General features: G+C 34.3%; 3 protein-coding genes and 1 long non-coding RNA gene across 4 annotated transcripts; 2 read left to right on the top strand and 2 right to left on the bottom strand.

The window, feature by feature from the left end:
• Positions 1 to 2,354: 2,354 nt before the first annotated feature.
• Positions 2,355 to 2,825, top strand: LOC114715695 (E3 ubiquitin-protein ligase ATL6-like). The gene has a single exon (XM_028900566.1). It carries the CDS (start codon positions 2,355 to 2,357, stop codon positions 2,823 to 2,825), a length of 471 nt encoding a protein of 156 aa, XP_028756399.1.
• A 5-nt stretch (positions 2,826 to 2,830) lies between these two features.
• On the top strand, positions 2,831 to 5,682 carry LOC114715705 (putative RING-H2 finger protein ATL36). Its single transcript, XM_028900575.1, has 3 exons — positions 2,831 to 2,888; positions 3,877 to 4,299; positions 4,753 to 5,682. The coding sequence occupies exons 1-2, from the start codon at positions 2,855 to 2,857 to the stop codon at positions 4,296 to 4,298; spliced, it is 456 nt and encodes a 151-aa protein (XP_028756408.1). The 5' UTR covers positions 2,831 to 2,854; the 3' UTR covers position 4,299; positions 4,753 to 5,682.
• On the bottom strand, positions 5,254 to 11,154 carry LOC114715699 (methyl-CpG-binding domain-containing protein 13). Its single transcript, XM_028900569.1, has 8 exons — positions 10,904 to 11,154; positions 9,394 to 9,504; positions 9,195 to 9,290; positions 8,827 to 8,973; positions 7,130 to 7,289; positions 6,252 to 6,507; positions 6,047 to 6,222; positions 5,254 to 5,924 (listed from the first exon to the last, which is right to left on the bottom strand). The coding sequence occupies exons 1-8, from the start codon at positions 10,985 to 10,987 to the stop codon at positions 5,254 to 5,256; spliced, it is 1,701 nt and encodes a 566-aa protein (XP_028756402.1). The 5' UTR covers positions 10,988 to 11,154.
• Positions 11,155 to 14,510: 3,356 nt separating this feature from the next.
• LOC114715709 (uncharacterized) lies at positions 14,511 to 17,566 on the bottom strand. Its single transcript, XR_003737568.1, has 2 exons — positions 17,269 to 17,566; positions 14,511 to 15,003 (listed from the first exon to the last, which is right to left on the bottom strand). It is a non-coding gene; the product is annotated as an uncharacterized LOC114715709 (long non-coding RNA).
• Between the last annotated feature and the right edge of the window lie 440 nt (positions 17,567 to 18,006).

The following is an 18,006-nucleotide window of genomic DNA, read 5'->3' on the forward strand; positions in this document are numbered from 1 at the left end:
CCTCTATCTGATGAATACATGCCGGACCAGGCTACTCCTATGTATCGGTGACGTTGGAAAAATTCATTATGTTCCGTTTTGGGTGGCAATATTAGTTGATTTAGTTCAGCTCGTTGCACGTTTTTATCATTTTTTTTTTTTTTTGGTTTTTATCAAATATATCAGTATGTATAAAAATGTTAGGACAGCACAAAAGGACTCTACAAATATAATACTATTTCTGGTCTTAATTATAAAATTTATTTTAGTTTACAGATAAAGTCTTGTAATGAAAACAAGAAATACTACATTAAGACAACAGTTCACGTTTCACAAGACTGAATATAAAGATTAGACGTGTTTCTGTCAATTTGACATGGAACGTCCCCATCCCTTCCTGTGCATGAACAGCCAAGTGGCAACTTGGAATTCGGGTTGAATCTTTCTACTGACTCGCCCAACGCATTAACGGCTTTCTTCACTCAACTTTCGTTAGGCTTGCACGCCCTTGAGTCCACCCCAATGTCCATTCTCGACTTTTAGGAATTAAAAAAAAAAATTTTTGTTATAAATAAAGAAGAAAGAATAGAGAAGAAAAGAAAATCAATGAGAGAAAGTGTTTCTCATTCCATTCAAGAGTGCTGAATACATTATCATAGTCTCTATTTCTAGACACAGTTTTACATCTTGATAGAATCTACAGATATAATAATAAAAGATAATTGCAGATAACAGGAATAATGACAAATATTAAAGATATTGGGAGATAAGGGAGATAATGATAGATACATGGACATCCATAAAAAATATTATATTCATAACATTATACATTTTTTTCTTTATATTGTTTGATCGCTCTAAGATATCAAAATAACTCCCATTTTATGTAGAAGCTATTGATCAAAAGAAACAGGGGAAAAAAAATGACTGAGATGTTGGAACGTTATAGATGGGTGAAACATTAGAGTCACATACTCTTTTTGAAATTAATGTTTATTTTTTTAGGTTTTGTTTTACTGCGAAAGATTTTTACCGCTTAAATTTTAAAACTTTGTTACAATTAAAATGTATCTTACATGTCAAATCAGTAATTCAAACTCATCTTTTTATTCCTTTAAAACTCGAACAATACTACTCAGAGGACTATAATCCCTATCACTCATATCAATAGAAGTTGATAAAGATCTATATATATATTTATTATGTATATATATAATATATATATATAACAACTAAGAGCCTGTTTGGTAGGATTATATGAAAAAAGATTACATGTAATCCTAACGTGATCCCACATTTTTAATGTTTAGTTGGTCTAAGGTGATGTAATAAGTGTTACATAATGGATCATGATTCCTTAATTCAATAATAGGAATTACATAAAAAAACCTACGTAATCCCCATAAACAATCCGCTCTTGACTTTTCTACCCCTCATCCTCATTGTTGTGTGGCTACATCCTTTGAATTATATTGGCAGCAATCTTCACCGGCGTTCTTCTCCTATTTAAATTTAATTAAATTAAAAAAAAATTAAATTCCATTATATAACATACCCACACACTCATTTAATCCATATTGCATTACATCCCGTTTCCTTCCATACATACAATCCATTACGACAAATTGAATGAACCAAAGGGCCATAAGAGATAAACATTGAACATCTATCGAGCCCATGCCCAAATATGCCCTTATTGTTTTGTAAACAAATTCATTAAATTGGATACTTACTTGTTTTGGTCTCTCTTTCATGAATCAAAGTAAGAATCAGATACACAAATCCATTGAATGTTATATCCAAATAAATAATCCTTGTGATGTATGAATTGATGGATACCCAGTATTTATGTTTAGATAAGTGTTCTCATGCAGCACGTAATAATTTTCAACAATTTTGCTGGAAATTTAATCATTTATGTTGATTATTTTTGTGACCCGATCTGTTAATGTCAAAATTGAAAATACTTATTAGTTGTCATTTAGTCAGCGTGTATTTCTAGCACCTTCCCTAGTTTTCTTAATGCTCAAGAATAGCCATACATTTTGTTGAATACATCAATAAACTGCAAGTATTTATGATAACTTATTTACCAAATTACAAATATGCTCTTTTATCTCTCAATAAAATCGATTTAATCCAATTAATATAAATTAAATTGCTTGGTCCTCCAATTCACCAAATTATTGTTCATAAATCAGAGCCGTCTTCTCCAAGAAATTCTTTGGTTTCTTTTATTTCTTCATAAATTACAATCAGTTCACCCGACGCTGATCACTTTTGAGAACTCCTGAATATCCAAATGATCCAAACAGACGATCTCACTCCCGCCTACTCGCATGTCTCACCGCCTACTCTTCCTTCTCCTACAGACGATGTACGTCTCTGGCGCCGTCGTTCCTCACTCAGCTACTTCACCTTCGCCGTTGCCGCCGCCGCCGATGCCTCCTGGTGGCGTCGACTTCGCTATTTTTGTCAAGGCCACAGCCGCCGTATGCGCTGTTATATTCGTCACTGTCTTTTCGGTCTACCTCAATTACTGGACCGCGCTAATGTTCGCCAGCCAGAACCATACGGCCGGTGGCCTTGACGGCGTCAGTTGGCGGTGTTCTTGCTCTCGAGGAATCGACCGGGAAGTCCTGGATACATTCCCGATCCTCGTGTATTCTACCATAAAAAACCACAAGATCGGAAAAGGAGAGCTCGAATGCGCAGTGTGCTTGAGCGAGTTCGAAGACCACGAGACTCTCCGGTTGATACCAAACTGCAACCACGTGTTTCACCCGGAGTGTATCGACGCCTGGTTAGCTTCTCATGTGACTGTCCCCTTTGTCGAGCAAATCTGAAACCAGATTCCGGCGACGTATCCATCGTAATGCCGACTGATCAGTTAAACGAAGGAAGTGAAGGTAATACGTAAATTGTGATACATATGTTTTGATGAACAATTTGACACATCTAAGAACACGTCATGGTTATGCGAGAAAACTCCCACAAGTTCAGCAATTATAATAACAATGCAAAGAAAATTTCTTTCTACATTCGTAACGCCGCACAGCTAACGTATGGTTCCACGTTTAAGAATCTCAAGATTTGGAATTTAGGGTTTATTATTCCATAGATATTTTTGGTTCCTGAAAGGCTTGCCCTTGCCAATCATTTTGACTTGTTAATTTATTTATTTTATTGATTATTGCATTTGAGTCCTTATTTTTTTTCAATTTAATCTAATATTTATAATGACAAGGCGGGCTTGAAAAATTTGCAAAGGGATACATACAATGCAATTTATTATAGTTCTTATATTTCTTATTGATATTGCTATTTTTAAGGAGAATTGATATTGCTGTCAAAAAAAAAGAAAGGAGAATTGATATTGCTGTTTATTGATATTGATAATATTAATTTTTTGATAAAAGACAATTTTGTTGTTAATATTAATTAACGTGATATTTATATAAATTTCTTGATAACTATCTCAATTTTTAAAAAATATTTTCAAATATAAAAAATAATAATTGATCAGTATCAACATATGTCATAAAATCTACAACAAATAACATTAGTTATCCCTTTTAAATATCGCAGCTCATGGGAAACTCTGGACAGATGTATTAAATTAATTTAAAAGGTTGAATTTTAAATCTACAAAGATTTTTTCTGTCTTAAAAAAAATTTAAACATGTATATTTTTGGTCCAGCAACCATTTAACAACGTACTCATTTGTAGCAAAAAAAATGAAATATTTGCTGAGACTCGAAATCACATAATTTCCTTAAAAAGCACTTGGAAGTTCACGTTGATATATTGATTTTAATTTATGGACTAATGGGTTTGATTCATAGAAATGAAAAGTAATTTTATTTATGTTAATGTCGATGGATACGAAAATTCAGACAGTAGCAGGAGAGGAGTGAGGGAGACACGGCAAGCGCAGGCGCCTAACGATGTCGGTCCGAGCAGTAGCAACTCTTCAGGAACAGAGAGAGCAAACCACATGGACGAGGCCAGAGCTAAGCAAAGTAGAAATCGAAGATCGAGATGGAGAATGTTCGAGAAGCTACCGAGATCCAACTCCACGGGACATTCGCTGCTCGAACAGCCTCTGGCGACGTCGAACGACACGGAGAGGTATACGCTTAGGTTGCCGGAGGAGCTTCGGAGGTATATTCTGATGAATCATGCGGCCATCGGGCGGTCGGTGAGCTACCATGGGGTGACGCGGCCGATGAAAGGGATGGGTTGGAGTGACAGCGATGGAAGCAGCAGAGGGAAGAGGGACACGACGACGCCTCCAAGTGTTCATCGCAAGGATTAACGTTTCTTCATTCGTCTTCATGATCTAAGTATCTTCACTTTTGCGTCTTTCACAGTCTATGCTTTTGAGATTATTAGATATATTTTTAACAGCCTTTGGTGTTCGGTGCACATCCGATGAAGGTTCAGCTCGATTGATAGTTTGTATTATTTAAATTCAATTTAAAATATTACATTTTTGTTTTAAGTTTGTTTAATTTAAATTATTTTTTAACTATATGATTAATTCTAATTTTCGTGTTATTTTGAGTTTAAATGATCTAAATCCTCTGATTTCATAATTAACTTCTCGCCTTGAGAAAAGAATCAAAAGATACATACTCCAGCTATCAGCAAAAGTTCATTTTTGTAATTATATTTGGATCAACTTTAGGGCAGCTTAGCGCCTCCTTCACTTTGCCCTTTATCCTTAATGATATTTCACGGAAGCACTTCGGTGAATAAAAATGATGCAGAATAATGCCAATAAGATCAATATGAAGGAACCAAAACTCGCAAGTTACAACCTTGCTTTTCTCGGCACAGCCATTGGAGAAAGAAGAAAAGACCCCAACACCACGACATACAAAGACGACAGGTACAGAATCATTAGTACTTGGTATCTGGTGAAGCTGTGTCAATTTCTTCCTTAGCCCTGCAATAATCCTCAGAACAAACTAAAACATTTGATATTTTAACCGTAAACTGTATACAAAATAGTGTGCTGGAGTTGAAGGGGAGGACCATGCCAGGCAATGCAAATATGGTAATATAGTGCAGAAGTTGAATGAAAAGGTTAAACACCTACTTTACTGTCAAGCTAACAAGAAACTAGTTCAGAACAACAACTACAATGTACACAACAACATGCTCGAAAAACAACCAAAAGGGAGGTTAAAGGTCTAGTTGGTTATCTTTTTTTACAAAATACTTCCTAACTGTGCAATCTTGAGTTAGTACAGTTACAAGCTGATTGTTTATCTCTGGCGCCCATTCCTTCTATCTTCGCCACCATATTGGTGCAGTCTGGCTCCAGTAGAATTCCCCATGCCGACACTTCTAGCGTTGGGTAAAGCTGTATCCAGAAACGACTGTTGTTTAAATACAGGATCCTGTGTTCCAAGGTATTGGCTGCAATAATAGTCGGTCTGACGCAGATTATTTAAGCTGCCGCCTGAGAAGGCTACTTCACCGAGTCCCTGGTTGTTTGAAGTGCCAAGCTGCTGCTGAAGGCAATTCTCACTATTTGGATCATATTCCACTGGGATATTGCCGGTGAGAGTTTTTACTGCAAATTCTATGCATGGATCCATCCATGAAATACCAAATGGCGATTCAGAAGTACTGCCAGCATGTTCTGCAACAAGGTCCTTTGGTGGTGAAGACGCACTGCATTCTTGCTTCCAGTCACTCACATTCTGCCCTTTGATTTTGCTGTCATCCCCTTTAGCAGAAGCTGAAGTTTCAGAATACTTGCTATCACTCACTTCAGATGAAATCTGAGTGTTTTTGGAGGTTTCGAATGTTCCTTCGGTAAGAGTTTGTATTGCAAATGCAATACATGGGTCTGATAATAGTTCTCCAAGGGGCAAGTCGAGAGAGTAGTCAAACTTTGCTCCACCTTCCAGGTCTTTCACTTGCTCGTTGACTGTAACAGTGTTCCCCGGAGACAAAAATGAATAGCATTCTTGATCTTTTTCACTTTTCGGCTCTTCAAAGTCTTCTCAGGAAGTTTTTCTGGAGCACATAAACTCCCATAGGAATGCTTACTCTGATTCAACTTTGGTGACTCCATTGTGTTCATTAAGCTTTGAGGTTTACGCTTACTTTCTGATGCACTCTCACGTGCAATAAGCTGTTTGGTTTCTTCATTAGAGAAACTCCCTGAAGATTTATCCTCGTTTGTCAAGGCTACTTCGCCAGAATTTTTAGCTGCATTTCGGCGCCTTGTTATAAGTTCAGGAACAGGATCAACCTGAATTCCAGCAAGACGTTTGAAGCACGGCGGGGCAAGTTAATCTCTTTCTTGCGCTTGGATTTAACCTGGCCTTTTTGAACCTTTTCAGTTGCATGTTTTGTCTGTAAACTTTCAGGAAGTTGCTTTTCTGGGACAACTCCATCCGCACAACTGGGAATTGAATTACTTTCAGCGAAACTAACCTTCCCTTCTTTTTCATCCGAACATTCAGCTTGTGATGGAACTAAGCCGGTCAATTCAATGCCCATTGCACCTATATCACCACACGTAACTAAAGCACATTAAATGCAGTGTCTTCGTTGACTTGAGAAAACAAAAATTCATTAATGATCAGAACGGTATGAGTTGTGTTTGCATATACAATGAGGCATGAGCAAGCATGAATCAGGGTAACAGTCATGAAAAATTAATCCTACAGGCACCATCATACGGTCAGCCCCATCCTATCCAAAGATACAAAAATATTTACATTAATTATAATTTGATTCTTGAACAGTTTTTACCAAATTACTTGGACCAAAGGTTGCGAAAATGTAAAACCTGCTTAATTCCATGTTAACAAGAAGACGGAATTATTAATTTTCAACCAGAGTCACACTCTACTCAGAATCAAAATGCATCTTATTTTTGAGAAAATATCAAATATTTAGCAAAAAAGGATTTAATCAAATACATATAAAAGGTGCAAATGTGAAGTCCCCAGTTTCAACAAGAGATTTATTAGTGTCATTAAACTCAACCCTGAACATAAGGACAAATAATAAATTGATGAAAGGCAAAGATAATGGCATTCAATTTTATCTGAAGTCAAAATTGTTTACTTCAGAAAAGGAAAAAGGAAGGAAAGAAAGATAAAGCCAGAACTTTACACTGACAAGAACTGTGTTCAGAAAGAGGCATAGGTTCTCCTGTACATGCAGTTTTTGGAGTCTGTTGGTCATTAACTATCCGGTCCAAATTTGTGCCCTGACTCATGACGGTGCGTCGAGTCACTCTGCCAACTGATAATTTTGGTTTTCTGGCTACACCCGCTGACTGAAAAGGAATTGTAAATAGGATTGTCAAACTAGAAATCTTGGTGGGGGAATTACGTTAAGCAAAAAAAAGATTTCAATCACACTGCAAGCATTATCAAACTCAAAATCTTGGTGGGGAAATTATGTTGAGCAAACAAAGGGGCAAGGCTGAAAATATTTTTCAGCAACGTAAGAGCTTATGAATTCTATTTCAGGCATTAATTCAAGTAACGAGGAGAGTGCTTTAATATTCTATTTTAGAATTCTTTCAAAAAGAAGACATAAGACCAATAAGGTGCTGATATTAATTAATTAGGTATAGGGGCACAGTGGCGTTTAAAGTTAAAATGGACAAAAAGGTCAAGCGTGGCCCACGATTTGACTGAACCAGTAAAGAAAAACAACAACATATGTGAGAAATACAATAACGGTACATATACTTAAGAACCTCAAAAATCCGAGTATACAATTGCATCCACCTATGATTGCACACTTTCCAACAGCCAAAGACAACTTAAAGGAAATAGGACATTGTTTTGAGCAGATCTAAACTGTTATTTCCACAGTAAATATTGAATGTAATATTATTACCAAGCATTCATACATTTTTATGTTTCATATGGCTACAGTCAAAGATGGTTTCACTAGGTAATATTAATAATAATACGTCTACGCAAATTGATTGCCAAAAACAAAAAAGAACTATACTGTATTTCCTAATATGGCTGACATGTCAAGAGACATATGATTTATTAGGAAAAATCATTATTTCTTAACATGATTTTTGAGTGTTGAATGTTTATAGTGTTCCAAAGAAGCTCATATTCTTTGTTGAAGGAGACAATCACTACCAGTTTGATAGATTTCAAACGGTAGCCAAATCCAACATAGAATGCCCACGACAAGCAGATCCTAGTGAAATAGCAACCACCAGTTCCTGAATGAGTACGAGTTTTCAAGGTGCTAGTGACATAGACAAAAGCACACTATAAAAGCCAACCTGAAAAGAGCAAGAGCCTCTACTATATGTGAATCTCCCAGTCCACAGTCAACCAGTTCAACCAATACAAGGTCATTTTGCTGATGAAACAACTTAAACTATCATAAGAATTGTCCGTAGACATTAGAAGAAGAGTTCATTCAAGAAGCAGACCTTCAAACAGCACATGTCAGATTGTTCGATGTTGTAAGATGTCCATTAATATTTATGGGATTTTTGGGGGCTGTCAGGGCGTGGCAATGCACTATGTTGAACTTGTTCCTGTTAATACTTGGTTGTAATCTCATCTATGGAAAGGAAAAACAGAAGAAAAGCCCAAATGAAAAGAAAACAAAGCTAATCACGTAGCAGTTTCAGCTATAGTCCATTGAAGTTTAACATCGTGTTCGCAAGTGCTGGGCTATTAAATAGTCCCTTTTCCAATTTTGACATGGCTAGTTGAGAGCATTTTGACACACCAGGAAAGCCAAATGATGGATGGAAGGAAGTTAAGGTTTATCTTAAGACACTAAGTAAGCATATAAAGTGGAAGAACTCAAATAATAGCCGCCCTTACAGAGAAAATGTCATCTTTCAATTCTATATCTCTGCCGCCTTTATCTTTTGGTTTGAATGCATTTCTTCCTATCTCCCCAGATTCAAGATAGCGTACAGCATCTTTTATAGATTGGAATACATACCCACTTACAGGATCAATGTAGTATTGCAGATTCAGCATATAATTTGAAGTGAATTAATCCTCAAGACAATTAACAGCTTAAAATATAAGATATAACTTCCACTTTCAAGAGCTCAAAAGACATAGTAATATGAATCACAATTGGTAAAACTTCAGAAGCTAAAATACAAAATATTAAAAATGCTTACATGAAAACTAATTGGGAAGCATTTTTATTCAATAGAAGGTGGGATAGTAATGTTTACCGAATCTCTTCTTACTGTAGAACTCTTTTTTGTGACTCTGGTCTTTTTGATCCATCCTTCTGGTAATCCTTCTGCAACACCTTTCTCAATTACAACCTACATTGCTTAAAGAAGCAAAGTTTTCCCACATTAGTCGATAGGACCAGATAGATGTTTGACAGACAATATATGATCATCAAAAGAGGATTTGTAGACAGACATTTTTTGAACTGCTTGTGACGCTGACATGATTGTTCTGAACTTTGTCAAGATAATGAGAAACCTCTACCATGGAATTAAACCTAAGTCCACTTGAAGGAGAAAAGTAAAACTGCAATAAGTATGAATTTCATAAGATTTAAGTTGAACCATCTTTGAAAATGGTCATTTAGAGATACCTAAATGTCCTTCTGGCTCTTTTAATTATTAAAATACTGCAAAGCAATGGCTAAAGACAAAAAAGATAAAAGTTTGTTTACTTAGTACTTATTTTGCCATCATTAACCAGGACATATGTTAAAATGAGAGCAAATATGATATGGGATTTTGAAAAAGGATACCTCAGATTGAACATGTCAGTAGATAATTGAACTTAGCACCAGCATAGGTTTCACAGCTGGATGAACACCATTTCAATGAGAAAAAATATTACACGATCACGTGCTCTACATAAAATATCAATATATGTCCAATAAACTTATGTATGTATGCGTGTGTTACAATATGGTGCCGTCAACATAAAGTATGCATGTCTTAATATCATTTCTTTTCTTTTTTTTCTTTTTGGGGTAAAAAAGCAAGGGCATCCTACATAGTGCTGCAAGAAATAGAGCACATTGGGCGTGCTAATTAGACTTCTCCACAGCTAATTTGGCTGGATGGATGGAATGTAATATCATGTAATTGGCATCAAGGTAAAGATGACTCTCTTATCGACGGGCAAAAGATGACACTCTCACTTAAGGTGCAATTCCGTCTGGAAAATAAGCGAACAGGATTCAGAATACATAGTTTCAATGAAAATTACAAACTTCGTAAACAGGAAAATGAAATTTAAAAACTGCTAAGAGCGGTAAAATTCTCCAGAATCAAATATCAAATATTATACAGACATGTACAAAATTTCGCATGTATCTGTTGGAATACTGCTTCCAGAAGAAGCACCGCATTAGTCTTAGCCTATTTCATAAACTCAAAACTTGTTCACAAACATTCAAAATCCTTTCATAGGTTCTTAACCTAAATAGTCAGAGGAGAGAGGACCTGTAATACTCTCCCTATATTGCTTCCCTCTGACTCCGTAATCACGGAGAAAGAACAGGCAAAGACGATTTTGATTTAAAACTTCAACTGAGGTACAAGAAACAAGGTACAAAATGTCCTCAGAGAACATGCAAATAACAGATTTAACCAAAATGTAAGCAACATAGATATTTCGTTTTCCTATTAACCGCGCAAACTGCAGCCACTTATAGCTTGAAAACCAAGACTCTGGCTTGAAAATTTCTGAAAAACCAGCGAAAACCTAGCTCGCCACCACAATATACCCTTGAGCAAATATGAGACAGAAAAAACATCCCAAGTCCTCAAATGTTGTCCACGTTGAGGCAACGAAGTCCCGAATCTCACTCCGGTCCAACAGAAGAAGCTCATAGCAACCAGAGGTAAGAGATCTCACATTTCTAAAGATATACCCTCGTAACAAAAGCAAGCAGGCGAACTTCAATTACCTTGTCTTTCTTACCGTTCTTCCTCACTTTCACTTCCACAGTCCACCCCGGAGGCAGCCGGTCCTCGGAGTTAGAGTCGGCCATTCCCCTGTTGGTCCGTCTGCCGGCGGAAACAGCCCGGGAATGGAGATTCCGTCGAGAGCTTGCTTGCGAGGCAGTATGTCTCGTGATTGGTGTTTGTGCTTGAAGTGTCGGAGTCTTGAGTGCGCCTGCCTCCGAGTCAGGCCCTCAAAAAAGGCGAACTTGCAACACCCACGTGGTGCCAAACTTCCCCTGGGAATTGGGCATCTTTGTTTATTTTTATATAAATATAATATATATATATATATATATATATATCTCTCTCTCTCTCTCTTCTTCTCTCCCGTTAAAGTGTTTTCTTTAGCCATGTTCTGCAACTGCTCTTTCTTGTACTTCAATGGATCTTCAATTTATCCATTCATATATGCCTTTTTAGTCTTTTACCCGGTGATTTGGGCCGTTATTATTATTATTTTATTTGCATTTTCAAGATTGGGACTTGTTTCTTTGTTGGAAGCTCAACTATTGACCTTTTTAAGGCCACATAATCATGGGTATCTTAAGAGTAAGCCTAATCATGCACTTTTATATTCCCTTTTGTAATAAAAATATTTTTTTAATCAAAATTTCCAGTCAAACCATAGTTTTATTTTATTTTTTATTTTTAAATAAGAACAAGATTAGTGTATGACTTTGAAAACAAAATGAGTACTCTTATATTCATGATTCGCTTGATATCAATTTAAGGAAATGATTTTAGTTTCACGGCATGCACTGGAAAATATATATACTCTATATTTTCCATGTCCTTGTGATTAAATCTAAAAATAATAATTATAAAACGTAATAAATTAAATATATTAATAAATTGATTCAAAAACTGATTTGGCATTCAGTTAATACTCTTGTAGCAAACGGATATATTAAAAGCCATACGTATCCCATTTTGAGGATATGATCATCCTGTCCAATTTTATTACATTTTTGGACTCATTTACCGGGGCATAAATTAATGGGCTTAAATATAGTTTTACCAATTCTAAGGTACAGTACTAATATCAATAATAGAAATAGTTAGTTTCTTATAACGTGGTGAATTAAAATTTAAACTTTCGCTAGGAGATATACTTATATTTAATACCTGACAGATTCTCGAATATTATTGCTTTTAATAGGAGAATATGTCTGTTTAGCAAATATATATATATAAGAGTTAGGTAACCCATTTATATTGATTAATAAAATTAGTTAAGTTAACTATTTATTAACAATATGTGTTGATTTTCTTGGAATACCCTATTTAATTATTTATATTAAAAATTATCTTTTGATGAAAACATACTTATATATATTTTTGTTTTCCCGACACTTGATATGAATAATTAATAAGAAGAATTCAGAAAAATAATTTAGAAGATAAAATCAACTCGAATATTATATTTAGAAAAAAAAATTCTTAGATTCTTATATTTAGGGTGGAGCAAGTAAAATTGAGAGGAAAGAAGTTAAGGGTAAAGTTGAAGGGAAGGCGCATATGGGAGTAAAGGTGAGGTGGCGACTGGCGAAGCAGGGGAGCATTGCTCAGAGTCAGTGCTCACGTGCTCAGTTTTCGACATCATAATAACGCCCAGTCGCTCACCCCTTTATTATTTTGGTCCTTCCTCCACTCCATCTGTCCTACTCCTTCTCACACTCCTCTTTTCCCTAAACCCCTTTTACTTTCTCGTATTTGTATTCAAGGGTTTTCATATATGGCCCCGCTCTCTCTCAATTCCCCCTAAATCGCCCCTCCCTTCCTTTATACTGGACTTGGGCCTCCCGTTATGAGTATCCAAGCCTCATTCTAAGCACACGGGAGCCTCCACTGTAATGGCATTCAAGGGAATCAAAATATTAAATATGAATTAACTTTAAAATTAAAAATACGACCAGTTCAATTTTACATGAATTGCGAGAATTCTCCTCTTAAGTAGATAATTATTGAAAGTTTAATTTCTAACATTTCATATGAAACAAATCTATTTAGAAAAAAATATTTTTTTCTTTATATATATTGAGAGAGATTAGTTCCAACTGATAAAGATACTCCTATTTTTAAAAATTAAAATAATTATTATTAAAGCACAAAAATCTTGTGAGAAAAAATAATTTTCACCATGAATTACAATAAAATATTATTTTTTTTGTTAATTCACCTTTACCCCTCATCATTTTAATTAATACTACTATAAAATTAGTATGTTGAACTTCAATGAAAACAATAAACTCCCATCTGCCCCTTGAATGGGTAGTAATCAAATACGTAGAGTGTCAAGCTTGACTGCTTGACTTTGTTTTCGGCGTGCGGAGCTTCAATGTCTTATTATACCGTTTTTCAACCTTTTAGAAGAATTACATCTAAATTTCAATGACTTGGCCCATACTTCCTCTACTTCTAAATAATATAGGACATATTGTACCAATTATTATTACTTCAAAAATATAGGAAGTTCTTATAACAAGACATCAAAGATGATTAAAATAAATTGGAAGGTTATATGAGAAAATAGTACTATTACTTTTTTTATACCATTTTTAGTAATATAAACCACTTTTAACTGCTTTTTCATAATTACTATGAAGTAGTTAATAGAAGGTGTTCCGTATTTTGTTAAACCCGGGGGAGAGTATTTCGCCTTTGTCTTTTTTGAGAGCTCAAATCAGTTAATCCGTGCTTATGACTAACTTTTTAACTTATAAATTGGTAATTAGTCCTTTTCTATCATAATATATTATAATGGAGTTCCTAACGGAAAGAAGCACCCACCAGAGAGAACCATTTACAGGAAATGCTGAAACTAGAATGAACACCAACCTGTTTCAGAACTCTCACCAGAAGAAATCTGAAAGAATTTTACTTTGAAACAACACACCCACAGAAGTATAACATAGAATCAGAGTACTGAACAATATATATATATATATATATATATATATATAAATAAAAAATACTCAACTGCTCTCCAGCTTTAATTTTTCTAGTCTGATCCATTACATATACGTAGAGTGTCAAGCTTGACTGCTTGACTTTGTTTTTGGCGTGTGGAGCTTCAATTCTTACTATACATTTTTTTCAACCTCTACTAGAAGAATTACATGTTAATTTCAATGAGTTTATCATATAGCTTCAATATAGGACATCGTTTACCAACTATTATTAGTTCAAAATATACGAAACTCTGTAAACTGTCAATACCATTAAATTCTTCTCATAATGCGATATGAGAAAATAGTACTATTTTTTTAATCATTTTTAATAATATAAATCACTTTTAACTGCTTTTTCATAGTTCCTATGAAATAGTTAATAAAGATGTTGCTTTTAAAAAAAAAAAAAAAACCGGGGGAGTATTTCGCCTTTAAGTTTCAAAGCTCAGATCAACTAATCCGTGCTTATGACTAACTTTTAATTTATAAATTAGTAATTAGTCCCTATCATAATATATTATAATGGAGCTCCTAACAGAAAGAAGCACCCACCGGAGAGAACCATTTACAGGAAACCAAAACTAGAATGAACATTGATCTGTTACAAACTCTCACCAGAAGAAACCAAAAAGGATTTTAATTTAAAGCAACACACGCACAGAAGTATAACATAGATTCAGAGTACTGAAGTGAACTCTATATATATACATATATGACATACTCAACTGCTTAAGCTTTAATCTTCTAGTCTGATCCATTACATATACATACATACAGATATATATATATATATCTTCGATCATAGGCAAAGCGATCAATTATGAAGAGGGTTTGGTCCAGAAGGGACGAGCCTGTGAGAAACATGACGCATATGAATCTGCTTCGACTTATAATCGTTCTTCTTCTTCTTCAAGGGGGCGAAGGAGGAGAGAATAGCAGAATACCTCTTGATGAACATTGATGAAGAAACCGGCTTTGTTTCTGAACCTCCACGGCTGATGATGACGACGGAACGAGAGGTTGACGTTGAACGCTGCGTTTCAGACAAAACGACAAGGACAAGAAGAAAGAGGGTGAGGGAATATCTTGGAGCTCGCATCATAGCTACTGGTCTGCTCGTATATCAACGGAGGAGGAGGAAGAAGTAGAAGAACAAGAAGCTATGAGAAGGATTAGAAGAAATGAGGAATAACACTATTACTGAGAATTGAAATGAGAGGAAGTATAATTAATAGATGGATGTAGGTGGGAGAAATCTAACATTAGTATGTAATGTTGAAAATTTCTAAGTGTTGACGTATACGTGATTTGTCTGAAGCAGAATGTATGTGCCACATGTGTCCTACAAAGAAGTCAAAAGTTGACTCTCTCACTAACTTGTCTATCTTGTTCAAGTAAGATGGCTCCTATATATGTATATTCTCTATTTATATAATTTAATTATAAATCTGAATATTCCAGTTTTGATATGTGTATATACATATATCCAGGCATTATTGTTGTGGGGTTACAGGTTTTATATGAGGAAATAGGTGTCTAACCTCATCTCTCTCTCTCTCTACACCTTGATATTTTCATATTTTGAGTGAATTAAAGAAGAAAATAATGTCAAATAATGTACATGAAAATTGTAATGCATGCTGACAATTTTTTTTGTCAGAGGCATACTGACAAATTAATTAATAGTAGTTATATAATCTGATTTTTCTGTGATAAGATATCAATTAAGAGTGTGCTGGCAGGCATGTTACATATTAATTAATGAACAAGAAAAGGACACTAAATGATATTAATTTTTGGATAAGATTTCAATTTCTTCCTCTTAACGTGTATTTCTAGCTAGCCATATTGACTAGTACAAGTCCACACGCTATTTACTTGTCCAAATCAATCTCCCATTGGAAAAATATATAAAAACAAGCTACACAACGCTCTTCTCTGCAATTTCGCTTAATTTAAAGGTTAGATTAACATAATCTCGTTATATTTTTTTGTCTTTAAACATAATGTAAATAGTTTGGGTTCTCAATAATTAGTATCCTTAATCTCATATCATTTTCTTTTGGGAAAAGAAGATATTTTAAATTATACACATTTCTTGGTGAATTTCATCAAGTTTGACGAATGAGCGCAAGATGTTTATATAGTTCAGTTTGCAAGGTGTTTTTTTTTTTTTTTTGGGTTTGACTATGCTCTTTTTTTAATTTTTATTTCTGTTTCTTAAATCTGACGTTGCTTTATTTCAATAATTTTAGGTTTTTCACACTTTTTGTATTTTTTATATAAATATATGACATCCAGTATTATATAAAATCATATTTGGATGTTATTAGACTCAACTGAAGGCGACTCTTTCAATATAATTTTTTTTCCTGCAGAGTTTGAACTCTCAATCTTGTTTAGGGGAAAAAAATAAAAGAAAAGAAAGGATTAATACAATCTTTGGTTCCTCCAATTTGCACGAATTTTAATTTTGGTCTTTTAAGTTTCAAATCATGGGTTTTAGTTTCTTAAAAGACAAAATAGTTCAAATTTTTATTAAATTAGAGACTAATATTTTAGTCTAAACAAAAATTAAGATATCAAAACCTATAATTTAAAACTTGAAGAGATCAAAATCAAAATAAAAAAAACTTATGAGACAAATAATTGCATTAACCCAAAAAGAAAAAAAATTGAGTTTCTGTGACTTAACTTAAACCATCGTTACTTAATTGAGGACAATTTAACATTCAACTTTGTTACTCAGATTTATGATTAGCATTCAAAGACGAAAATGAAATAAATTAAGAGAGAATAATAACACTAGAATTGAGCAGAGTCAAAAACTATATGTATAATCCAAAGCCAAATGAAATTTAATTAACTACGGAGACTATAAAATAAAGTTAAAAAACAATAAAATCGAATTGAAATAAGTTATGATGGGATTAAAATAAAATCTCAGATGTACAACGCTCCTCAAATTCTACCACAATAATTTAATGTAATGATAGTTAAAAGTTAATTAACTATGGCTATATAGATAACTTCAACCGAATAAGCAAGAACATACAAGCTCTGGGACCATTTTCAAAGAACTGGCTTAGCAACATACAAGTTCTTCGTTCCCACTATATATATAAATATATATATATATATATATATATATATCCTGAAGCTATAATATAATTAAGTACAGGCAATCTTCCGATTCAACAAAATTAAAATTAAAACTTCTAATTATAGTTACTTTAATTTGTTCCATGCCTGTTCATGTTGATCAAGCCATATATATATATATATATATATATATCAGACTTGTATATATATATCTATATGCCTTCTGTAATCAGATTAGGGCTTCACCATCAGAAACTTGAAGAAACGTACAGTACCTATATTAATAATCTGAACTCGTCAGTTAATTATGAAGAGGGTTTGGTCCTCCTGGAGTTGCAGCAAGTGAAACTTTGTGACTTCCATTAATATCCACACTTCTGCGTCGCAATTCTGCAGCATAAAACTTTGTGAATGGAAAAGACAAGCCCCTCTTTGTTGCTGGCCTTTCTTCTTCCATCTTCGTCTTCGAGATTTGCCTGCAACTAGAACAGTATAGAGTTGCTAATACACAAAGAAGGAACAAAATATGCAGAAGTGAAGATTTCTGAAGAACTCTCATAATTATCGGCTTCAAGAACACTAGACAGAGATTAGGTTAATAATAATTTGGAGAGACCTAGGAGGACATCACAGGACTTAAGAAATATGTACAACTAGAGAGTTATTGTGAGTGGTTAGCAGATATGATTGATGTATTAGGTATTCTCTCACACAACATCTATCTATGTGGGGTCATTTTATACGGTTTGAAAATTTAATATGAATTAATTACCCTGTTTAATTATGAATTGACATGTAATAATTGATGTGTTTTATGTTCAGACTCTGTTGAATTACTCCCTCATATATGTGTACTGGAATCAATCGTCAATCAGCATTCTAAGTCACGGTGAAAAGTTTAAACACTTGGGAACAAAGTTCATGTCCTAATCAAAATAAAGCCAACCTGGATGATATTGCTGTTTATTAATTGCTTGATTATTAAGTTAATTGCAGGGATTAATCACAAAGTT

This window comes from Neltuma alba, unplaced genomic scaffold (genome assembly GCF_004799145.2).
Source record: "Neltuma alba isolate B1F8T4 unplaced genomic scaffold, ASM479914v2 tig00011608_pilon, whole genome shotgun sequence".
Taxonomy (NCBI): Eukaryota; Viridiplantae; Streptophyta; class Magnoliopsida; order Fabales; family Fabaceae; genus Neltuma; species Neltuma alba.